The 22,440-nt window shown below is 42.3% G+C and overlaps 2 protein-coding genes across 2 annotated transcripts; one reads left to right on the top strand and one right to left on the bottom strand.

Annotated features, from left to right (window-relative positions):
- Positions 1-3,711: 3,711 nt before the first annotated feature.
- Positions 3,712-13,859, top strand: LOC108672805 (the record flags this gene model as incomplete). Its single annotated transcript, XM_047880430.1, is given in 13 exon segments — positions 3,712-3,878; positions 4,125-4,212; positions 4,625-4,834; positions 6,350-6,481; positions 7,152-7,223; positions 7,673-7,733; positions 9,051-9,217; positions 9,814-9,941; positions 10,327-10,437; positions 11,106-11,190; positions 12,082-12,242; positions 12,687-12,770; positions 12,969-13,859. Coding segments are annotated over 13 exon segments (1,523 nt in total), but the record flags the coding sequence as incomplete, so codon positions are not given.
- Positions 13,860-17,128: 3,269 nt separating this feature from the next.
- Positions 17,129-21,663, bottom strand: LOC108672804 (SWI/SNF-related matrix-associated actin-dependent regulator of chromatin subfamily B member 1-like). The gene is given in 6 exon segments (XM_047880421.1): positions 17,129-17,433; positions 17,589-17,716; positions 18,484-18,621; positions 19,104-19,251; positions 20,981-21,086; positions 21,530-21,663. Coding segments are annotated over 6 exon segments (903 nt in total). The 5' UTR covers positions 21,608-21,663.
- Positions 21,664-22,440: the final 777 nt, after the last annotated feature.

The following is a 22,440-nucleotide window of genomic DNA, read 5'->3' as shown; positions in this document are numbered from 1 at the left end:
CAAAAAGTGAAGAGGATAATGAAACACCAGCAGCAGCACCACCACCACCACCAGCAGCAGTAGCAGCAGCAGCAGCACCAGCAGCAGCACCAACAGCACCAGCAGCAGCAGCACCAACAGCACCAGCAGCAGCAGCAGCAGCAGCACCAGCAGTACCAGCAGCAGCACCAGCAGCACCAGCAGCACCAGCAGCAGCACCAGCAGCACCAGCAGCAGCAGCAGCAGCAGCACCAGCAGTACCAGCAGCAGCACCAGCAGCACCAGCAGCACCAGCAGCAGCACCAGCAGCACCAGCAGCAGCAGCAGCAGCAGCACCAGCAGTACCAGCAGCAGCACCAGCAGCAGCAGCAGCAGCAGCAGCAGCAGCAGCAGCAGCAGCAGCACCAGCAGCAGCACCAACAGCATCAGCAGCAGCACCAGCAGCAGCTCCACCAGCACCAGCAGCAGCACCAACAGCACCAGCAGCAGCACCAGCAGCAGCTCCACCAGCAGCAGCAGCAGCACCAGCACCAGCAGCAGCTCCACCAGCACCAGCAGCAGCACCAACAGCACCAGCAGCAGCACCAGCAGCAGCTCCACCAGCAGCAGCAGCAGCACCAGCACCAGCAGCAGCTCCACCAGCACCAGCAGCAGCACCAACAGCACCAGCAGCAGCACCAGCAGCAGCTCCACCAGCAGCAGCACCAGCATTACCAGCACCAGCAGTACCAGCAGCAGCAGCACCAACAGCACCAGCAGCACCAGCAGCACCAGCACCAGCAGCAGCAGCAGCAGCAGCAGACAACCGTTTACCGTTGCTGGCGGAGGCGCGCAGGTCAGTGTGTGGTTGCCTGTGGAGGAGTGAGGGTGTCGCCTTTGCTGCTCCTGTCGACTTGATCTCGTGTGCCCCCTTTTTGAACGAACGAATTTAAACGTAGCAAGATGGTGAGTACGAGGCTATGCCTATAACTAAGGCCTACCATTAATGTATATTTCATGCTGAGTCACGGTTTTGTTAATTGAATTAAAGAGCCTAATTTAGGCCATGAGAATGCAACTAGCGGGACGCGCCTACCTCAAGAGTTGTGTTGCTTTGATTGTTTTCATTCATCGACATCGCCATTGTGGGTGGTATTTTACCATTTATTTTTATCGTTATGATATATTATCTCTTTTTGTGATAATTAATCTCATCGGATAGATTGTATTATTTATTAGTTAGATTTCACTCGTGTTGGTTCTGGAATGTTAACGGGAGCAGAGCCAGGCAACCGCGCGGCACCGTGACTCATCGTGCCGCGGCACCAGCTAACCTGTCGCAGGTTTAACCTGTTCAACATTGCCGTGCCGTATGATTAACCTGCTGTGGGAACCGTGTCGCAGGTTTAACCTGTTCAACATTGTCGTGTCGTATGATTAACCCGCTGTGGGAACCGTGTCGCAGGTTTAACCTGTTAAACGTTGTCGTGTCGTATGATTAACCCGCTGTGGGAACAGTGTCGCAGGTTAAACCTGTTAAACGTTGTCGTGTCGTATGATTAACCCGCTGTGGGAACCGTGTCGCAGGTTTAACCTGTTCAACATTGCCCTGTCGTATGATTAACCCGCTGTGGGAACCGTGTCGCAGGTTTAACCTGTTCAACATTGCCCTGTCGTATGATTAACCTGCTGTGGGAACCGTGTCGCAGGTTTAACCTGTTCAACGTTGCCGTGTCGTATGATTAACCCGCTGTGGGAACCGTGCCGCAGATTTAACCTGTTTGTAAGGGCCAATTTAGAGCCGCGAGATTTCAGGAATAAGTTAGAAAATTGTAATGTCGTAATGTGGGGACTGTACCATAAATTTATCTTAATTAATACGGGGGACTGTACCATAAATTTACCTAGAAGTGGGGGGAGGTATCATAAATTTACCTTGACACGGAGACTACCATAAATTTACCTCAATGTGGGGGACTGTACCATAAATTTACCTTGATATTGGGTATTGTACCATAAATTTATCTTGATGTTGGGGATTGTACCATAAATTTAAGTTGATGTGGGAGGATGTGCTATACATTTACCCGGCATTTAGTGCTAACCATACCATAATTTTTCCCGCATGTGGTTAAATGTATGCCCTCTATTATGGTCATCAATTATTATGCACTGGCCTCAAATTATGACCTGCACTTATAGTTATGCTGTTGCTGGTGCTTGCCGTTAACAGGGCGGGCGTAGCTGCAAGCTTCTGTTATGTCTTTAATGTAGGCTTTAGTTGTAACAAATGTATGTAACATAGATATGATGTATTCAATGCGTTTTTTATTTTGATTCTACAGTATTACTAATGATACCTAATGTTTTTAATACTTTATATAATACATATTAATACTGTGACACTGAGAGGCTAGGTTAGCCGCGGGGGCGATACGCCCCCCCCCCCTCCTCCACCGGAGGCTATAGGCTGAAGCCCCACAGGCGACTTAAACCCCGGCACACGTTGCGTCATGCGTCGCGCTATGACGCATGACGCCGCGTGTCATGACCCATTAGGCGGAGGAGGCGGCCATGGAAGAGCAGACGGAGCTCACGGCCATGCTTACCCCCATCACCCCCCTTCACACTCCCACGACTCCATCAGGTGAGCTCTTATAATAGCGGTAATAATAATAGCGGTTTCAGCGTTCAATAGGCCGTAAGCCTGTCGCCGATTCTTAATATCTCAGAACATTCACAGCTTGTTGCGGTCTCGAACTCGCAACTCACTGCTACAATTCTGCTGTGCGTAACCGCCCGGCCTCCTCGCCGATTCTGACCAGAAACTGGCGCACAGAGCTGGGATCGAACCCGCACCTCTCTGCTCCAATCCTGGTACGTACTCTGTACAGTAACAACTGGTTCACCCTGCTGTAACCTGCGGCCACCCTGCTCCTGATCACTTTTCTCACCCCACGTCGAGGCGAGAGGGCCAATGGCTCCCTCTGTGCAATGGCCCTCTTTGTCTTCTATCAAATGGCCCTTTTCAAAGTGGCCTCGGCTGAGGAAGGGGGAAGTAGCCTCTGTCTTCAATGGGGACTAGACCGAATCAGGTGCTTGAGGCTGGGGGTGGGGGGCTGGACTTTTGCCTTAAAGTATATCACGTAAACTTCTTACATCAGAGGAGAAATCGGTAGGAAAAGGCACGTTGACCCACCAGGGCCTGCGCTCTTTGCCACAACCCCTCACGAGTAATAAGTACCCTGGCTAACGTACATCACTAAGGCAGTTCACCCCGTTAGTTCCTCAGAGTACCGTACTAATGTACCTCGCTAAAGTACGAGTATGGAGACCATCTCACCAGGTTATGATATCATCCTTCCCTCGACTCCCACAACACCGGCTAGACATCACACATTAGGACTTGTAACCTTACTGCCAAGTGCTCTTCCAACCTTGGACTTCACCTACGCAGCCTTACGCCCACACGGCCAAAAGTTGTAACTTCCCCCATAACTTTACCCACAAAACTGTGGTCCGAGCGATGCTGGTCTTACTGACGCTATGTCGGCTTCCTGACGTAACCGGTACCAACAACCAACATCCCCCGCAAACATACCCCACGGAAGACCCTCCATAACAATCCCCCATCAGCGTACCACACTGAATTTACCCATAACGTAACGTAGCATACTAAGGTCCCCAATCACCATCTCCCATCACTAACTAACGTCCCCATCACCAACTAACGTCCCCATCACGGTCCCGCAGACCAGCTGGACGGGTGCTACGTGTGGCTGCGTACGGGTTGCCGGGACGACCGCCTCAGCCTCGCCGCCCGCTACCGCCTCCTCGAGATCATCGAACTTCGCGCCATGAACTGGCGACCGAACCACAACCTGGTCACTTACTACCAGAACAAGCTGCAGCACATCGAGGTAACTACCACAACCTGGTCACTTACTACCAGAACAAGCTGCAGCACATCGAGGTAACTACCACATCCTGGTCACTTACTACCAAAACAAGCTGCACCACATCGAAGTGAGTGCCGCGAACTGGCATTTTTTGCTCACATACGAATTCGAAGGTTTATGGGTTTAATTATTCCTCATGGTTACGAGCAATGGTTCATTATGCCCCATGCTTATGGATAATTTCCAACCGATTTAATTCTGTCCCAGGCGGAGGAGGCGGCCATGGAAGAGCAGACGGAGCTCACGGCCATGCTCACCCCTATCACCCCCCTTCACACTCCCACGACTCCTTCAGGTGAGCTCTTGATCACCCTTCTCACCCTACGTTGAGGCGAGAGGACCAATGTCCCCCTTTGTGGAATGGCCCACTCTGTCTTTTATCAAATGACTCTTTTCAAGATGACCTCTGCTAAAGGAAGGGCCTCTGTTCTAGTCCCCATTCAAGAATGGGGACTAGACCGAATCAGGCGCTTGAGGCTGGGGGTGGGAACTGGACTTTTGCCTTAAAGTATATCACGTAAACTTCTTACATTAGAGGAGAAATCGGTAGGAAGAAGGCACGTTGACCTACCAGGGCAGGCGATCGGTATGGGTCGTCGAAGATATGTGGACATCCGGGGGGTTTGCGGGTCACAGGAAAATGAGGTGGTGATGTGACTGCAGGAGGTGCTGTGCGTGCAGTGAATGGATTTTTCTTTACATTGCAGGTGGTGTCTTCCAGCCGCAGATTGCAGCAGCAGCTCCTGCATCTCTCCAATTCACGACCTACGCACAGCCTGGCCTACTGCCATCTGCACAGCCTGCACTCCTACCATCTGCACAGCCTGGCCTCCTACCATCTGCACAGCCATTGCTGTTCACCGGCCAGTACCAGCAAACCCTCCTGCCCCTGGACCAGTACCAGCAGCAGGCACAAGGTAGGTAAAAGCAGTAGCAGGTTCAAATCAGTTATTTCTCCTAACCAGAAATTCAAAGATGTGCCGCATGTATTAAGAAATATATTTTATATGAATAAGTATACTATAAAGCACACGATATAATTTGTACGTGATCAGAAACGTTTACAATAAAGGTCAAACGATGCAGCAATTGCCAATTAGCAATTCTTCACCCAACACATAACGCATTTACAACTTACATTTTAGATATAAATCTTTCTGCAAATTTTGATAAAGCTGAATAACTCATAATGATGCATTTCACTTATTATTGTAATGAAATTTTGACTCAAATGCCAATATCGTAATAAATAATACTCACATTATAGTGGGCACTGGAAAAGCATTTTAATTTTTACAACACTTCTCTTTAACTTCACTTCTTGTTTGNTGTATCATGCTGGTTTTTTAATAATATTGAATACTATTAAGTAAAATCTAAAGGCTTTATCTATAAATGTAGCGGTAGCGCTGTAGCGGCAAAACCTCGTAACGCTACTTAAATATGTAGCGGGCGCTACCGCTACCGCTACAGCTACATTGCCATAAATGTAGAGTCGCTACCGCTACCGCTACTGAAAATGTAGCGGCCGCTACATGTAGCGCGCTACTGCCCACCTCTGTATACTATATAGCACATGATATAATTTTTACGTGATCAATAACGTTTATTATAAAGGTCAAACGATGCAGCAATTGCCAATTAGCAATACTTCAACCAAAACATATACCTACAATTTACAGGTTAGTTTTAAATCTCTCGGCAAACTTTGATCAAGCCGAATAACTCATAATGATGCATATGACTTATTATTGTAATGAATTTTGATTCAAATGCCGAAATCGTTGTAAATTTTGCTCAAATTATACTGGGCACTGGAAAAGCATTTTAATATTTTGGAAATGTTTCTGCAAAAGTTTTAAGTAGTTTGGGTGACGAATGATCCTAAGTCACGTTTTCTGTTTCAAAGTTTTAGAAAACGTTTTTAGGACCAACTCCTCAGTTACGAAATTCTGAAAACTACTGACCCAAAAAGACCGATTAATCCTCACATATTAGAACTTTCTTCCGAGTTCGATTTGCTGTTCATTATCAGTAAAGTTCTTACTGATAACGTTAACGTTTGTTTGTTATTTTGTCTTGGTTTAAAATCTGAATTCCGTTGAAAATTTCCGATTGTCTTTAGGACCCTGCCTCAATACAACGGAATTGTTTAAGATTAAGTTGTTATACCTTATACGTTACATTTTGAGCGATTTAATTTTGTTCAATGCACTGATCCTGCATGTATTATGCCTGTTTCTTATTATTTTGTTGTCGAATTATGAAGAAAGCTCGATAACATTCAACATTTATATATTTCAGAACTCTGGATGTTAGGTCTATAGCGAAGACACGATTCGTCATCAACTTACTTCTAAAATAATTATCGTTTAAAAATATATTTTATATTTCTCTTTAATAATTAAAATCTATTCCCTCCCCCCTGACAGTGTTGGCAGCTCCCCTGCTCTCACCAGGGGAGTTGGTGCGCAACTCGGGGAAGTTCACGAAGCCCACGCGCATCGCGGGGAAGACTTACTGCAAGGATGAAGTGGTCATCCGCAACCAGGACTCCGGCAAGGGTGGGTGCTGGGGGAGGAGGGTGGGTTCACTGCACTATGACGGTTACTGTAGGAAAACCCACTCGAGGAAGAATATATTGTATATTTTTAACTGCTTTTTTATTATACACTTGTATATCGTGCGCTTGGCACCGCATTACACAGGTGATAATATGGCGCGTACCCGCAATACTTATTGTGTCGGGATATCGGGACACTGACGCACAGTATTACTTACCGTATCAGGTCAGGTCAACTCTGTATTTTTAGCGCATTTTCTCATTTATGGAAAAAGGCGCTATTGTGCTCGCCATATCCGTCTGTCTGTCTGTCCGTCCGTCCGTCTATCCGTGACTTCACATTTTCGTCGACGAGAAAATGCGCTCTCTGTCACTCACTGCAGTGAGTTATATTGTGTATTTTTTAACTGCCTTCTTATTAGCGCATTTTCTATTTATGGAAAAAATGCACTTTTGTGCTCGCCATGTCCGTCCGTCCGTTTGTCTGTCCGTCCGTGACCACGTTTTCGTCGACGAAAAATGCGCTCTCTGTCACTCACTGCAGTGAGTACTGAGTTATATTTTTTGTAGGGTGAGGCTTGCAAAAAGTGTTCAGAATACGGAATAAAAATTAAAATAAAGTTGGTGCTTGGTGCGTACTCGTAACTAATTCGTTGTTGCGTCTGTTGCAGTGATGGGCATCAAGGGCCGACGAGTGCACATGATAGAGGAGCTGTCGGAGACCATCATCTCCTTCCAGCGAGGTGGGTGATGGTGGTGTGGTGGTGTGGTGCAGGCCTGATGTGAGATGCAAGGTGGACCAGTGGTTCAAGTTCAGAGTACCAGGAATGGAGGAGAGGTGCGGGTTCGATCCCAGCTCTGTGCGCCAGTTTCTGGTCAGAATCGGCATGCAGGCCTGATGTGTAGTGCACACCTGATGTGTGATGCAGGGTGGACCAGTGGTTCAAGTTCAGAGTACCAGGAATGGAGGAGTGAGTTGCGTGTTCGAGACCGCAACAAGCTGTGACTGTTCTGCAATTTTAAGAATCAGCAACAGGCCTACGGCCTAATGAACGCTGAAAACTGCTTTGGTGTGGTATATGATAGACATGATTTGATATAATATTTGCTTCATTATACACATGACGTATGAGCTACAACAGAACTATTATTACTAAAATATAATATATTCATGAAACCCCCACCCCCTCAGTGGCCCCAGGGGCGCGTGAGAGGCTCGTGCAGATCACGGGCCCCACCGAGGAGAGCATCAGGTGGGGCCAACTCTTGTATTTAATAAGTTATTGCATTTCCTAAGCTCTTGCATTTCCTAAGTTCTTGCAGTTTCTCAAGTTCTTGCATTTCCTAAGTTTATATATTTCATAGGTTCTGGTGCATCCTAAGTTTTTGCATTGTCCAATTTCTTGCATTGCCGAGTTCTTTCATTCCCTAAACTCATGCTTCAACCATGGCTGCCTTTTAGACTTCGTATTTCTTTCTTCCCACGAATCTTTTTTCCATCAAGGAAAATTTATTCAAAGCATAATTAGCTTTTAAATTCATTAGGTTTATAGTTTGACCTTCAGTGGCTGTTGTAGTTAGCAATATGTTTGGCACCTTGGTTCCGTTTATTTTTATTCAAAGACGGTTTGAAATAATTAGGTCGACTTTGAGTGAACATTTTAGATTCTATCGTTAGACTATAGATAGCCCACTATCTAGACTCAACTGCTTTTATCTTGACACAATAGCGCCTATTTTGAAACGATAACCTTTATCTTGACAAGATAACCTTTATCTTCACACGATAACCTATATCTTGACACGATAATCTTTATCTAGACACGATAACTTTTATCTTGACGCAATAACCTTTATCCTGACGCGGTAACCTTTACCTGACATGACAACCAATATCTTGATACGATAACCTAGTTTTATCTTGAGACGATAAACTTTATCTTGACAAGTTAACCTTTATCTGACACGACAACCAATATCTTGACACGATAGTTCCTATATTGTAACACAGTAGAACCTAACTTGAAAATATAGCTCCTATTTTGACACGATAGCTCTTATTTGACACGATAGCTCTCAGTTTGACACGATAGCTCTCATTTTGACGCGATAGCTCTTATTTTGATACGATAGCTCTCAGTTTGACACGATAGCTCTCAGTTTGACACGGTAGCTCTTATTTTGACACGATAGCTCTTATCTTGACGCGATAGCTCTTATTTTGACACTATATCTCTTATCTTGACACTATATCTCTTATCTTGACACGATAGCTCTTATCTTGACACGACAGCTCTTATCTTGACACGACAGCTCTTATCTTGACACGATAGCTCTTATCTTGACACGACAGCTCTTATCTTGACACGACAGCTCTTATCTTGACACGACAGCTCTTATCTTGACACTATATCTCTTATCGGGACACTATATCTCTTATCTTGACACGACAGCTCTTATCTTGACACGACAGCTCTTACCTTAACACGATAGCTCTTATCTTAACACGATAGCTCTTATCTTAACACGATAGCTTTTATATTGACACGATATCTCCTATCTTATCGCAGCCAGGCAAAGCAGCTGATCGAGGACACGATAAGGCGCAACGCGTCGCCTGTCCGTGAGGCGCTGAGCCTCAGCAGCGGCGGCTCCTGCACCTTCAGCAGCAGCCCTCTGAACGGCAGCACCTCCAGCATCGCCTCCCACACTGACGAGGACACGTCATCCCTTAATGGTGAGTGACGAGGACACGTCATCCCTTAATGGTGAGTGACGAGGACACGCCATCCCTTAATGGTGAGAGACGAGGACACGTCATCCCTTAATGGTGAGAGACGAGGACACGTCATCCCTTAATGGTGAGAGACGAGGACACGTCATCCCTTAATGGTGAGAGACGAGGACACGTCATCCCTTAATGGTGAGTGACGAGGACATGCCATCCCATATTGATGACTATATGTTAGTTACCCCAATAAAGTAATACTTGATTATTTTCTATGTAGTGTCTCTTAGAAAATAATCTTCTAGCACAAACTCTGATAAAAAAATCGTGAGGCTGTTTCCGAAGCTACCAAATCTTTTCTAATTTAACCCGACACAGATCATCAAATAAAAATGTCTCATCATGTCCTATAAAATATGATTCTTATGATTTATACTTTATTTACCTTTTTATATTGACACAAATACCTAAATTGTGATATTAGACGTATAATTTATGCTCAGTCAAACTTGACTGTAAATTAGTGTTGGTCTGTTTAATTTAATTGAATGCGAACGAATAAATTAATGAATAAAAATTAGTAAATTAATGACTGTTTTACCCAGGTTGTCGCCGCGGCGCCGGAACTCAGGCGTCGCCCTCAGGGGGCGACAGCGTGGGCGACTACCGCTACACCGTCGCCCACAACTCCAACGCCGTCCGTATAACTGGCACCAACCTCACCATGGTCAGGGTGAGTGTAGGGTGAGGGGCGGCAGCGTCACCATGGTCAGGGTGAGTGTAGGGTGAGGGGCGGCAGACTCACCATGGTCAGGGTGAGTGTAGGGTGATGTGGTGGATGACTCAGTCCTGCCGCAATCGTTTATCGTGTGTGCAGACCACGATATTATCGTGTGTTACCGTGTTTGTACGCCACGATGTTGTAGTTGTTATTGTGTATAAGCCACGATGTTATCGTGTATAAGCCACGATGTTGTCGTATGTTATCGTGTATAAGCCACGATATTATCGTATGTTATCGTGTATAAGCCACGATGTTGTCGTATGTTATCGTGTATAAGCCACGATATTATCGTATGTTATCGTGTATAAGCCACGATGTTGTCGTATGTTNGGAGGAGGCCTTGGGTGATCTGGAGGAGGCCTTGGGTGATCTGGAGGAGGCCTTGGGTGATCTGGAGGAGGCCTTGGGTGATCTGGAGGAGGCCTTCACACTTGGGACCGGTCCGGCGGGTGCCTGCATAAAAAATACGTCTCCACCCACAACGGGTGTAGGATGCCCGGAATTTTTTGGACGGTAGCAGGGCAGAGGCTGCTGCTGTCGTAATGAAATCCACTAAGCGGTAGCCATTGTCTACTCTCAGACAAGAGTTTATGGTTTATTTAGCAAGATCTTGCAAGATTTAGCAAGATTTTGAAAGATTTAGCAAGATCTGCGGTTATTTTCAGTATTTGCAGCGCAATTCATGTCTGAACTACGTAGTTTGCAGCTGATTTTAAGCATGACTAATTGTATGTGTACTCTTCTCGGCCATTTTGTAACCTATTCCTGTACATTTGTGTACAATATTGGTATTGTTTGGCAGAAGTTGTTCCTTGATTTAGATTGAAGATCACTTGTTCTTGTGAAGTTATTTTTGATGTTTAATAGTGATTACAAATGAAGTTTTTAATCACTATTGTTGATTATAATAACGAAATTTTCATTCACTATTGTAAAAATGTTGATGATGATTGTAACAAAGTTTTTAATGACTGTTGTTGATATGTTGATTATAAAAAGCGAAGTTTTTATTCACTATGTTGAGATGTTGATGATTGTAGCAAAGTTTTTAACCATTATTGTTGATTATGGAGACGATTATAATGAGGCTCTTAATTAATTAAATTTAGGGAGGTGGTGGAGGCAGCGGAGGCGGGGGGCGGCGCCCTGAGGACGCGGCGAGCGGCCTTCGCCAGGACCGTCGAGCAGCGCGCACAGCGTGAGTCACGCTTAGCAGTGATTATTTTTAGCGCATTTTATCATTTATGGAAACAAAAGGCGCTATTATGCTCGCCATGTCCGTCTGTCCGTCCGTCTGTCTGTCCGTGACTTCACGTTTTCGTCGACGAGAAAATGCGCTCTCTGTCACTCACTGCAGTGAGTACTGAGTTATATTTTTTATGCTTATTTATAATTAACTGTTTGAGATTTAAGATTTATTTGCTTTGAAATTTATTGAAGCTTGCATGAAAATTGTGTGGGTTGATAAGCGCTGGCGCGGCTTCACCACCACCATTTCCTCCAGCCCTTGAATGATTTTTTTTCTTGCTCAGTCGGAGCGACGCAAATAAAATTTCTTACGAGTTTATCATGATAATTTTCTCTAGAAATTATTTCAAACACAAACATATTGAAAAACGAAAGAAGGAACTTCATTCCCGCATTTTTTTCTTGAAATAAATTTTTGCGTAGAAATTTCAGAATTTTTTTAATGGGAGCACCCCACCCCATCAGCCGGGGGTGGAGGGATGGGGAAGGGTGCTGGTAGTGGCCGTTGCCAGCTGACAACCAACGACCGTTTAATTAGTAGCCAGTTGCCAGGACGATTAAACTTGCCTCAAGCGTTTCCAAGCGGCTGCGAAATCCATCCAGCATTAATCGCTGCCGTTAACTATTAGTTATCAAATCAATTAGCTTAACTACCGAGAAAAGAGTAAATTTGTTCTAAAATTAGAATAACCTATATTCCATCAATCCAACATTCAAAATTAGAAACAATTCACTAGTTTTTCAACAACTAACGTGTCACAAACGCGTCTGCAACACGTCAAGAACGTGTCACATAAAACGCGTCCAGAACATGTCACTAACGCGTCTGTTATGGGCGCAGCGAGCGGTAGTGGTGATGGGGCGCAGGGAGGTGATGGTGGTGGTGAGCCGCGGCGCTACAGCCGCGCGGCACTCGTGGCGCTCGCCGCCGCCCCCGCCAGCCGCCGCACCCCCGCCACGTGGGGGACGGTCGTGCGCACCACCCCCGACCTCCTCAAGAAGGTCGTGTGTGTTGCATGTGTGTGTAAAGATGTGTGTTAGTGTGTGGAAGTGTGAATTTATTTACGAGGTGGTTCGCGTTTTCGCGTTTCTGTCACTGAATGTTTGTTGTCTGTATTTTTTGTAATACGATTATTTGTGTATGCTTCCGGTTGTGTTGTTTAGCTCTGTGTGAAGACTGCGCAATTGCGCTGTTCATTTGCATTGAAGAACGTTGAAATTGCAGATTAAATAAAACTTGAAATATGAATCAACAACTCAATACATTCACCATGACTAAAAATTAATCCATGTCCCATATATATAAAATGATCTTATTCAACCAGTTGAGGATATTTCTTATGAGTGAATATCATTGAATTATTATGGAATTGTTATAAATTATAAGTGAATAACGGTGAATTATTTCCACGTTGAAGACATTGTAATCGCGAGTTTATTTTGCAGGGCTCGGTCTATCAGGCCGGAGTGGTGGCGACCATGAATGAGCACGGCGAGTCATCCATCAACGGGGCACCCACCTACCTCAAGGTTTACTCACCCACCTACCTCAAGTTACTCCCCTATATCGGAGTCACGTATAGTTACGTTCCACTCATTATACTTGCATTTTGCACAAGTTTATTTACGATTTCATTTTCGAAGTCGCGTATCCCTACATTATAATCAGTACATTATAATCAGTACACATTTTGCACAAGTTTACTTACGATTTCATTTGTCCCGCAGCCCAGCGATCTGCTCTTCGTGAACGAGCAGAAGAAGAGCGCTGAAGGAGGGAAGTGAATCGTGGTGAAGTGCATTGAAGTGACGTGAAGGGAAGAGCGGTCTTGGTTTAATCCTCAATATACCATCTATCACGTGAATAGAGTTAAGATTTATACTTCATAACGTCGTCAAAATTAGATAATCTATATATTTTCCAGATTCATGTTTTTTCATGTTGCTCTTGAATTTATAGCTATGGTGATGGTTAAATCAATCTAACAAACAACGGCATATCCGATAAAAGGGTAAAGGGAAGCTCAAAGTTTGGTCAGCAATTATTTACACTTAGAGAAATGAGTGAAATCTGTCCCAATAGCAATGCACTTTTTAAGCTTGCGTGGGTCATTCTGACCCAGTTTCTCCCGGCAAAAGTTTTCGATGGACCTTAGGTAAGAACGTGTTTCGCTATTTGAACATGAACTATCTATTTTCAGAGTGTAGAGACGTTATAAGAAACAAATGAAGAAAATCAAACCACGTAGTTTTGTGTAGCCTGTCAACCCCCCATCATCTTGCGAGGCGAATAGTTATATATTATCGAACGCCTTATATATATAAGACTTGTTGTTATTGTTTCATGTTGTTACAGCAACCTCATCTTGAAACACGTTATGTTATACTCGTTATGTTTGTGCTCGATACTGTCTAACTTTTTTGGCCATTCATGTTTTTATTTGTTCAAAAATTTTAAGCGAATAATTTTTTTTTGGTCGAAAGTTTCTTTCGATTGGTTTTGTGTGAATGTGTCGGTTAAACGCTTATAACAATTCACGTTTTTGCATAAATTTGTCGGTCAAACGTTTTCTAAAAATTCATGATTTGTTCATAAGGGAGGCGTTTCTTTCATTTTGTTTTTATTTGAATTTAAGAGCGTTGGCGTGCATGAAATTTATTTGCTATCTCGTCTTGACTAAGTTTTAGCCTTGTCGTTATAACAGACTAAATATTAACAATATAATCGTTTATAATCTGCTGAGGGCAGACGGAACTCCTTTCTATTTTTTTGCTTACGTTGAAACAATTCCTCATTACCGATTTTGCCGTCAATTGCTTCATAGAGATTCATTTTTCAATTATTAAGCTGCGATTTAATGTGAAGATTGAAATCCTGTTTGATATATTGATTTAATCCAATTAAAATTTGTTAACGTTTGCACCATTGATGATATCATCGCTTTTCACTCGCCCATTGAAATGGGTGAATGGAGTCAATGGGTTGGAGACCAATTGTAACGAGTGAATTCAATGGTTTTCCCAACCATTGTATAATGGCCGAGTGAATTCGTTGGTTTTCACCCGTTATAATATTGAGTAAATTCAATGACTTTTCACCCATTATATGGGAGATCAAGCCCCAACAATCCCCACCTGCAGTTATATATTTTTCCTCGTGTCTAAGTACTCGAATAGTTTATGTTGTCGTAGGTGTTAAGTTTGTGTAGTTTGTGTAGACGCGTTGTAGTTCTGCAGTAACTTATTGTATTCTCTTGTATAGTAAGCGCACGTGTAAAGTATTTATTTCTTCCTATCTTTAATGAAGATGTTATTACCTGTATTAATTCTGTGTATTTTCCGTATGAACTGCCACGATTACTACATCGTGAATTTGCGAATTTTTAGTTTAGGCTTGAATTTTTGAGGGGTGCGCATTTTTTTGCATGAAATATAGTTCCTCTTAAGGGCGCCTGAAGGGGTGAAGGGCGGCTCTTTGCCAGTCTAAGCGCCCTTCATGTTGCTTTTTTCTAACCATTCAATATACATTCACATGATTATCATTCAAATATAAATTATCATTCAATTCAGTAAACTCCAAATGATTATCACCAGTTTAAAAGACGCAGTTAAGAATGCAATAACATCGAGCTAATATTTGCCATTACCAACCGCCAAAAACATATTTTTGAATGTTTTGAGAGAAAATTTTCCTCGTGATTTTTTACAAAAATTTCTTTCAAGCCAGCGAAAAGTTCATGAATTTCATGACCCGAGCGAAGAGATCATATGTGTAGTTATCGTCTATCCTGTTTAGTGTATTGTGTAGTAATAAACAGAACTATTGTGTCCAGCTTTGTATATGCATGCGTGTTTTTTGACGGAGTTCACATACTGTTAATTTATTAGCTAGCTTCTCTTTAGTTAGAATTACGAGCACAAAATATGTTATTTGTTATCGTCTATCGAACTTTCTTGCTATTGTATCGCTCCAGAAATTACCTACGTGTCTTGTGGGTATTCCTAGTTGTGGGTATTTCTGATGTGTTAAGACAAAAAATGCCTTTTCATGTTGCAAGCTTTTCATTACAGGCATGTCTGAGATGTTTGTATACGAAAATACCGTGTTCAGCTATTCAATAATTCATCATCCTATGTTACGACTGTTACTTTTGTAATCAATTCGGATTTCTCGCTAATTTTCTGGAAACATTTTACTATTTGTGTAAGGTTAGATCATCGGTTGTTGGATTTGGTAAGATCGGTAAAAAGTGTCTATGATTTTCTGGACGACTTTCGACTATTTTAGCTGCATTTTAATGAAGATAAGGCAGCTGCTGGGTTTTCACATATTGTTATGACTGCGTATTTTGCACATTTATTCTCGAACATTGTAATTCTCATTCCCCTTATCTCGCTCCTCCTCTTCCTCTAGTCTTCCTCACGGCAGCTCACGGATCATAATTATATAAACGTTATTTAATCAGCCACGCGTTATTATTTTGGTCCTCCAGTTAGCCACATTCTCATAACCAAATCCAGCGTCGTCAGTCGCGACGTACAAGTTAGCCTAGCCAACGGCAAGACTTGCAACCACTGCTAATTATCCGCACATTCAGAACAGGTGCACGGTAAGTCATCGGGTTTACAGTACAGGATGGTTTCATACAGTAATGGTTAATGAATGTTTAATAAAAACCTTCCTTGTAATATCCTCACGGAGTTCGTTGTGGACACCGCCTACACTGATGCACCACCTTCGATGCTCATCATTCACTACCCACCAGCGACACCGAAAAATAAATTAACGTGGCTGAAGGTTCGAACCAACGACTTNCTGTGTTATAGTAGCAACCAGGCACCACAACCACCGCACCACACCACACCACCACACCACTCCAGTATACCTGGTATTACGGTCCTGGTCGCTAATCTTCTCACCACACCACATCACACCAGTATACCTGGTATTACGGTCCTGGTCGCGTATCTTCTTCTCCATCTCAGCGTCGGTGAGAGTCACACCACCACCACACCACACCACACCAGTATACCTGGTATTACGGTCCTGGTCGCGTATCTTCTTCTCCATCTCAGCGTCAGTGAGAGTCTCCAGGAAGGGGCACCAGGCGTCCGCCTCACCAGCCGACCTGAACGGCACCTCCACCACCGGCAGCGGCGACTCGCTGCACATGGCAAATATATATTATTATATTTTAATTAATAAACATTGTATAGTATACATTTTACTTATAGTCAAAGGCTGGCAATATATATTATATTTTCAATTACTAAATATTATATGATTCTGATTTGACCTAGGTATAGTTAAAGGCTGGGTATATATTATTATATTTTAAATTACTTATTATTATATAATGAACATATTTCATATTATACTACACTGGGGGAGCCAAATAATATTCTACACTCAGAAAATTTTAGAAACTAAGCATAAATGTCGATACACTTCTTGTCCAGGGCTGGGTGAGCCATCCTGACCCAGTCTACCCCGGCAAAAGTTATCAAGGCTACATGAACTAAAAGTATGTACTGTTTTGGACAATATGACCCGTTCATTTTCTAGAATGTGCACTGTATTGTATATCAGACTAGCAAGTTAGTCCGTCGTTGCCCCGGCTCGATTATTATGGCAATAATAATATAATAGAGATAATTGAAATAATAAAGATTATCTAGTCTAATTCAAGAATTCAAGATTGACTTTCGTTTCAAAATATAGAAAGATTATTTGTTTCTTTTAGATTTAATTCAAAATTACCAATTTAAAAATTAAACTACACTTTCTTGTTCGTTTTTGGTGCTCACCTAAACAAGTAGGTGTGCTGGTGCTCACCTAAATGCGTAGGTGCGCTGGTGCTCACCTAAATGCGTAGGTGCGCTAGTGCTCACCTAAATGCATAGGTGCGCTGGTGCCAGGACAGCTGCCCCCTGATAGAGTACGCTATGGCCGTGACAAACTCGCCCCCCAGCCCCAGCTCGGCGCACAGCTTCGTCGCGAACTCCTCAGGGTTGTTGCTGGGGTCGCCCATGTCCCACTCGAACTGGTCGTTAAGGCTGATGTTGCCCACGTGGATGTTTAGCTGTAATAACAATTATTGTTGTAGTGTTCAGTTGTAATCACATTGCAACATCAAGAATGTGGTGTACTTGTGATAACATACAAACATTAGNTGTTCCGCAGTTTGGTGCCCTCCATGTCCCCCAGCAGCACCTACCGTTCCTGTTCCAGGTGAAGGTGTCCCGCAGTTTGGTGCCCTCCATGTCCCCCAGCAGCACCTACCGTTCCTGTTCCAGGTGAAGGTGTCCCGCAGTTTGGTGCCCTCCATGTCCCCCAGCAGCACCTACCGTTCCTGTTCCAGGTGAAGGTGTCCCGCAGTTTGGTGCCCTCTATCTCCATGTCCAGCCTGATAGGGACGAGGTCGTCCGACTGCTCCGCATTGTCCTGCAGTAGCCCAGGCTCCAGGTCATCGTAACTGCGAGATAAATTTAACTTTAATGTATTGTCGTTGAATAATATATCACTTATTGATAACGTCACATACTAAGTCACTCATAGAACATGAACTCGTATGTACATGCATTAATTGGATACCAATTGATGTAGGTAGTTTCTACAGAGCATAAGCAATATTTTTAACAAGTGTTAGTGTGTTCTAAGTCAGGCACCACTTATATATAATCCAGGATACTTATCGTGTCAGGATATTACCTGCACCTAAAAAGTTAGTGAGAGAATAGCAAGGCGTTGTTAAACTGGTAGGAAAGGATTGGACCAAAAATTGAAATTTAATGCAGAAAAAAATCAATTGTTCATATTTTAGAACGGGTGTCAACAGTGCCCTTTTTCAACAATCATACATTGACCAAATTATCATTAACAGATTCATGATACCGGAATTCAACCTCTTACAATGCTGGGCAAACCTGCTCATTATCTCATATTTGCCAGTGTATGTGTTGAAGCATCAACTCAGTGCTATAGTGCGGTGATTATCGTTGCACCACAACTCACCACATGAAGAAGGTGTGCACTTTTATTGAACTACACAACTCACCACATGAAGAAGGTGCGCACTTTCTTATTCACCACCACACAACTCACCACATGGGGAAGGTGCGCACTTTTATTGCACCACACACACCACACAACTCACCACAAGGGGAAGGCGCGCACTTTTATTGCACTACACAACTCACCACATGGGGAAGGTGCGCACTGTTATTGCACCACACAACTCACCACATGGGGAAGGTGCGCACTTTCTTATTCACCACCCTGTTCCTATTGATGGGTGTGGCCTGGGGGACTGCGTCCAGGTGGGAGAAGTTGGACATTGTTGGCACCCACGGGGTGGCGGGCTTCTTCACAGGGGCCAAACTGGGGGAAGTTTTATAGACTATATATATCCATGGAACAAATCATATTTAAAAACGTAAAGCAACTACATATGAAACAGGACAGATTTGAAGCAGCTCATTACTTGTTCATGGGTGCCCCATTGGGAGAAGAAAAAGCCAGATTCCTTTGACTATTCTATCTCTTGCAATAAATTCGTATTATTAGCACAATGTTTCTTTAGGACAGCACAGATTCTGTTTAGGTATCTATATGTACATACGTACTTCAGGTTTACACCCTTCAGATATAGGTACATCACTCAGAACTACTTCTGTTAAATACACCCTTAGATCTACATCCTTCAGATATACATCCATCAGATACACATGTTTCAAATATAAATCCATCTCAAATACATCCTTCAGATATTCATCTGTCAGATATATATAAATTTTTAGGGAATACCGGTACATCTGTCAGATACACAAGCTCTGGCTATACAAGCAACACCCTTAACTCACGACTTGGTGGCACTAGAGTCTGCATCAGTAGGCATTGTCGAGCGCACAGACACTGCCTTGTACTTCTCCTCCCCGCCCTCGATGACATCTTCCACCTCTGACAGCCGCAGCAGTGATATGTTTGATGCCAGCACATGCTGGGACAGTCCTGGAATATAGGTACATCATTAATCATAATGACATCTGAAATCATAACGATGTGTATGCCCTATGTTTGACACCAGCTCATGCTGGAAAAGTACTAATGTCACATGAATCATTACAATAATTTAACGAATTCATGGTACGTATTCAATTTAAGTCTGTCAATTTAAGTAAGGATTTGATGACAACCAGAGTATAATTTATATTAAAAACTTTCTTGTTGTATTTCTTGGCTTGTCAAATTTTCTACAATACAATGTTTTGAACACAAAATGCATAAAAGAAATACGTATGCTAAAGTATTCAAGTGTGTTAGTAAATATACACACAATTTATAATTCACAATTGATTAAAGTCACAATTGCCTGAAATATGGTCGTTTTACTCAACAATTAGATTATCATCAAAAATGAATAACTTGTAATAAAATAAAGCTACATTGGGGGTTAACATTGTCCGGTAGAAAGGTAACAAGTATACTATGTTAGATGTTATGTTGAATAATCCTGTAGTGCAGACACAATTTTCTGAAATATTGTCTTCTAAGCAGTTTGAGTTCTCCAGTTTGTAAGCATAGACAAGTTATCAGGTGTATGATGCATTTATCACATGCAACTACCACATTTAAGTAGCTGAGCACAGAAAAAAAATTGATTGTTCTGGCAGTTTATTAATAGGTAAACTTACATACATCATTTAATAATTTCAAAATCATGCAAAACAAAGCAATGCCTGTGCAATAAAGTGATATTCAAATTTAATGTAATGTAATCCCCATTTCTGGCCAGGGTTTGAGACTTGGTGAATCTCTGTAGACTCCTTACCAGAAAATTAGCAGAAACAATGTTGTCTATGTTCTCTTCATATTGTTAAATATTCACATTAGCAGAACAATAAATATTTAGAGATTTCCAATAATTTTGGCCATTGTAGCGGTTAATGTAGCGCGCTACATTTTACTGTAGCGGTAGCGCCCGTTACAATCTAGTGGGTGTAGCGGTAGCGGTAGGGCCCGCTACATTGAGAGCATGTAGCGGTAGCGGTAGCGCCGCTACATTTCCAAGTAGCGCTGCCCAGCTCTGATCATTTAATAATTTCAAAATCATACAAAACAAAACAATGCCTGTGCAATAAAGTGATATTCAAATTTAATGTAATCTAAACCCCATTGCTGGCCAGGGTTTGAGACTTGGTGAATCTCTGTAGACTTCTTACCAGAAATTTAACAGAAACAATGTTGTCTGTCTATGTTCTCTTCATATCGTTAAATATTCACATTTGACAGGTGATTTTAAATTTTTTTCATTTTCCTCCTTTTTTCATGTCAATTTAAGGTTTTAATTCTATTCAACAAACCTTGGTTCATGACCAAAGTTTCTTTTGTTAACAGTCTTCCTTTTTGGGATTCTAAAATTGGCTGAATTTTCCTCCATCTCTGGCATACAACACATAACCTCAATAAAGAACGTTTATAAATTAATCCCAACTCCCAATAAAAAATCTTTATCTTCAAAGTAGTCCAGCATGGCAATTGCTTCATTTGGATATCAGCGGTCAAGAGCCTATAAATGAGAGCACAGCAGCAACCCATGCCACAAAAAACAAATAATAGATACTACAATGCACCTTACATGCAGCACAACACTTGCCTAGTTCTATAACCCTACAAATAACACCACAGACAGCCCACAACACAACCAAGAAATAAATAGCACATGGCACAAAACACTCACCAAGTTCTATAAGCTTCTTGCGCTCCTCATTGGTAATGGTGCGTCTGTGCATGCCAGGGTATTTCTTGTACAGAGACCCCCGGAAGAGACGCAAGTAATTTCCCACCTGCAAAAAACAAAAAAAAATCCCACCTAATTAAAAACATGCTAATAGTCAGATATTTCTTTCAAATGTGTCAGAAAGTTTGATGAAAATGTAAGACTTCAAGTAAACAAATTTTTTTACTCTGGCAATAACTCTTGTTTGCTCTATTCATATCCACAGAAAACCCCGATATAATTATGATCCCTGACAGCTCCTCATCAAGCATTCAAATGAAATTTTTAAAAACTATATATCTATAGGTACATTTTATTCAACGCAATAACCAGGTAGCCAGATTAATGAGTAACAAAAAACTTAATCTAGCAAACAATTCAATATTTTCTAATAATTATGTTTCTTTCTCATTATGCACTGGCAGAATTGAGTCAGAAGAAAAATTAATGGATAGATTCATGTGCTACACTAAGTTTGGCAATAGGTATCCTGACATGAAGCCAACTCACCTCAGATCCAATGCACCAGTACTCGCCACTGTCTTCCAGCTGGAAACTAATGGGTTTATCTCCATATGTTTTAGCCATTGTAGTTTTTTAGTTTTAAGATTCAGGTAATTGCACAAATAATCTAATATTTTTATTCTGATCAAACCTGAAATAAAAGATACTGATGAACATACCACACATTTTGGCTAGCATAAATAGTAGAGGGAAATGATATATTTGATCAAGATCAGGTGATGTGTTACAAATTTAACGCCACAAGAATAAGCTATTCTTTTTGTATTATTAATAAGGTGTCATAAATTATAAATTATCTATAGGGAACTGCCCCAGTGAAAAACTTACTATGAGAACATTTTTTTTACATGGTTTTAACCATTGTGAGTGAAAAAGTCCAAACTAAACTTATATAATTCAGGGTCTGTACCAATATTTAGAAAAAAATTTCATGACTTTTCCATGACCTTGTTCTAGTAATCTTTGAATTTTAACTGAAAAGAGGGTAGTCAGCGCAGCAGAACCAAACTTTGCCAGAACATGTACCGTCAAATGGGGTAAAAAGGGACGGTTTTGAGCGTTTTTTGTTTATAACTTCTTACCGTGAAACATTTCAGAAACAAGTTTAGGCTCATTCTATAGCTCTTTGCAAGGGCTACCGTCAACCGGGGCTACTCGGGACAGTTTTGAGCGTTTTTTGTTAATAACTTCTTACAATGAAACATTTCATAAACAAGTTTAGGCTCATTTTATAGCTCTTTGCGAGGGCTATTGCATGGCATCTTCAAAAAAATTCCATATGCTATTTGTAAGGTGCCAGAAGCAAAAAAAGAGTGTCCCGAGTAGCCCCGTCGAACGGGGCTACTTGGGACACTGGGAATGAAACTTCATTTTAAAACACTTGAAGCATGCAGAGC

The sequence above is a fragment of the Hyalella azteca genome, unplaced genomic scaffold (genome assembly GCF_000764305.2).
Source record: "Hyalella azteca isolate HAZT.00-mixed unplaced genomic scaffold, Hazt_2.0.2 contig616, whole genome shotgun sequence".
NCBI classification, from domain to species: domain Eukaryota; kingdom Metazoa; phylum Arthropoda; class Malacostraca; order Amphipoda; family Hyalellidae; genus Hyalella; species Hyalella azteca.
Note: the sequence above shows the minus strand (reverse complement) of the source record. Positions and strands in the feature narration are given on the sequence as shown.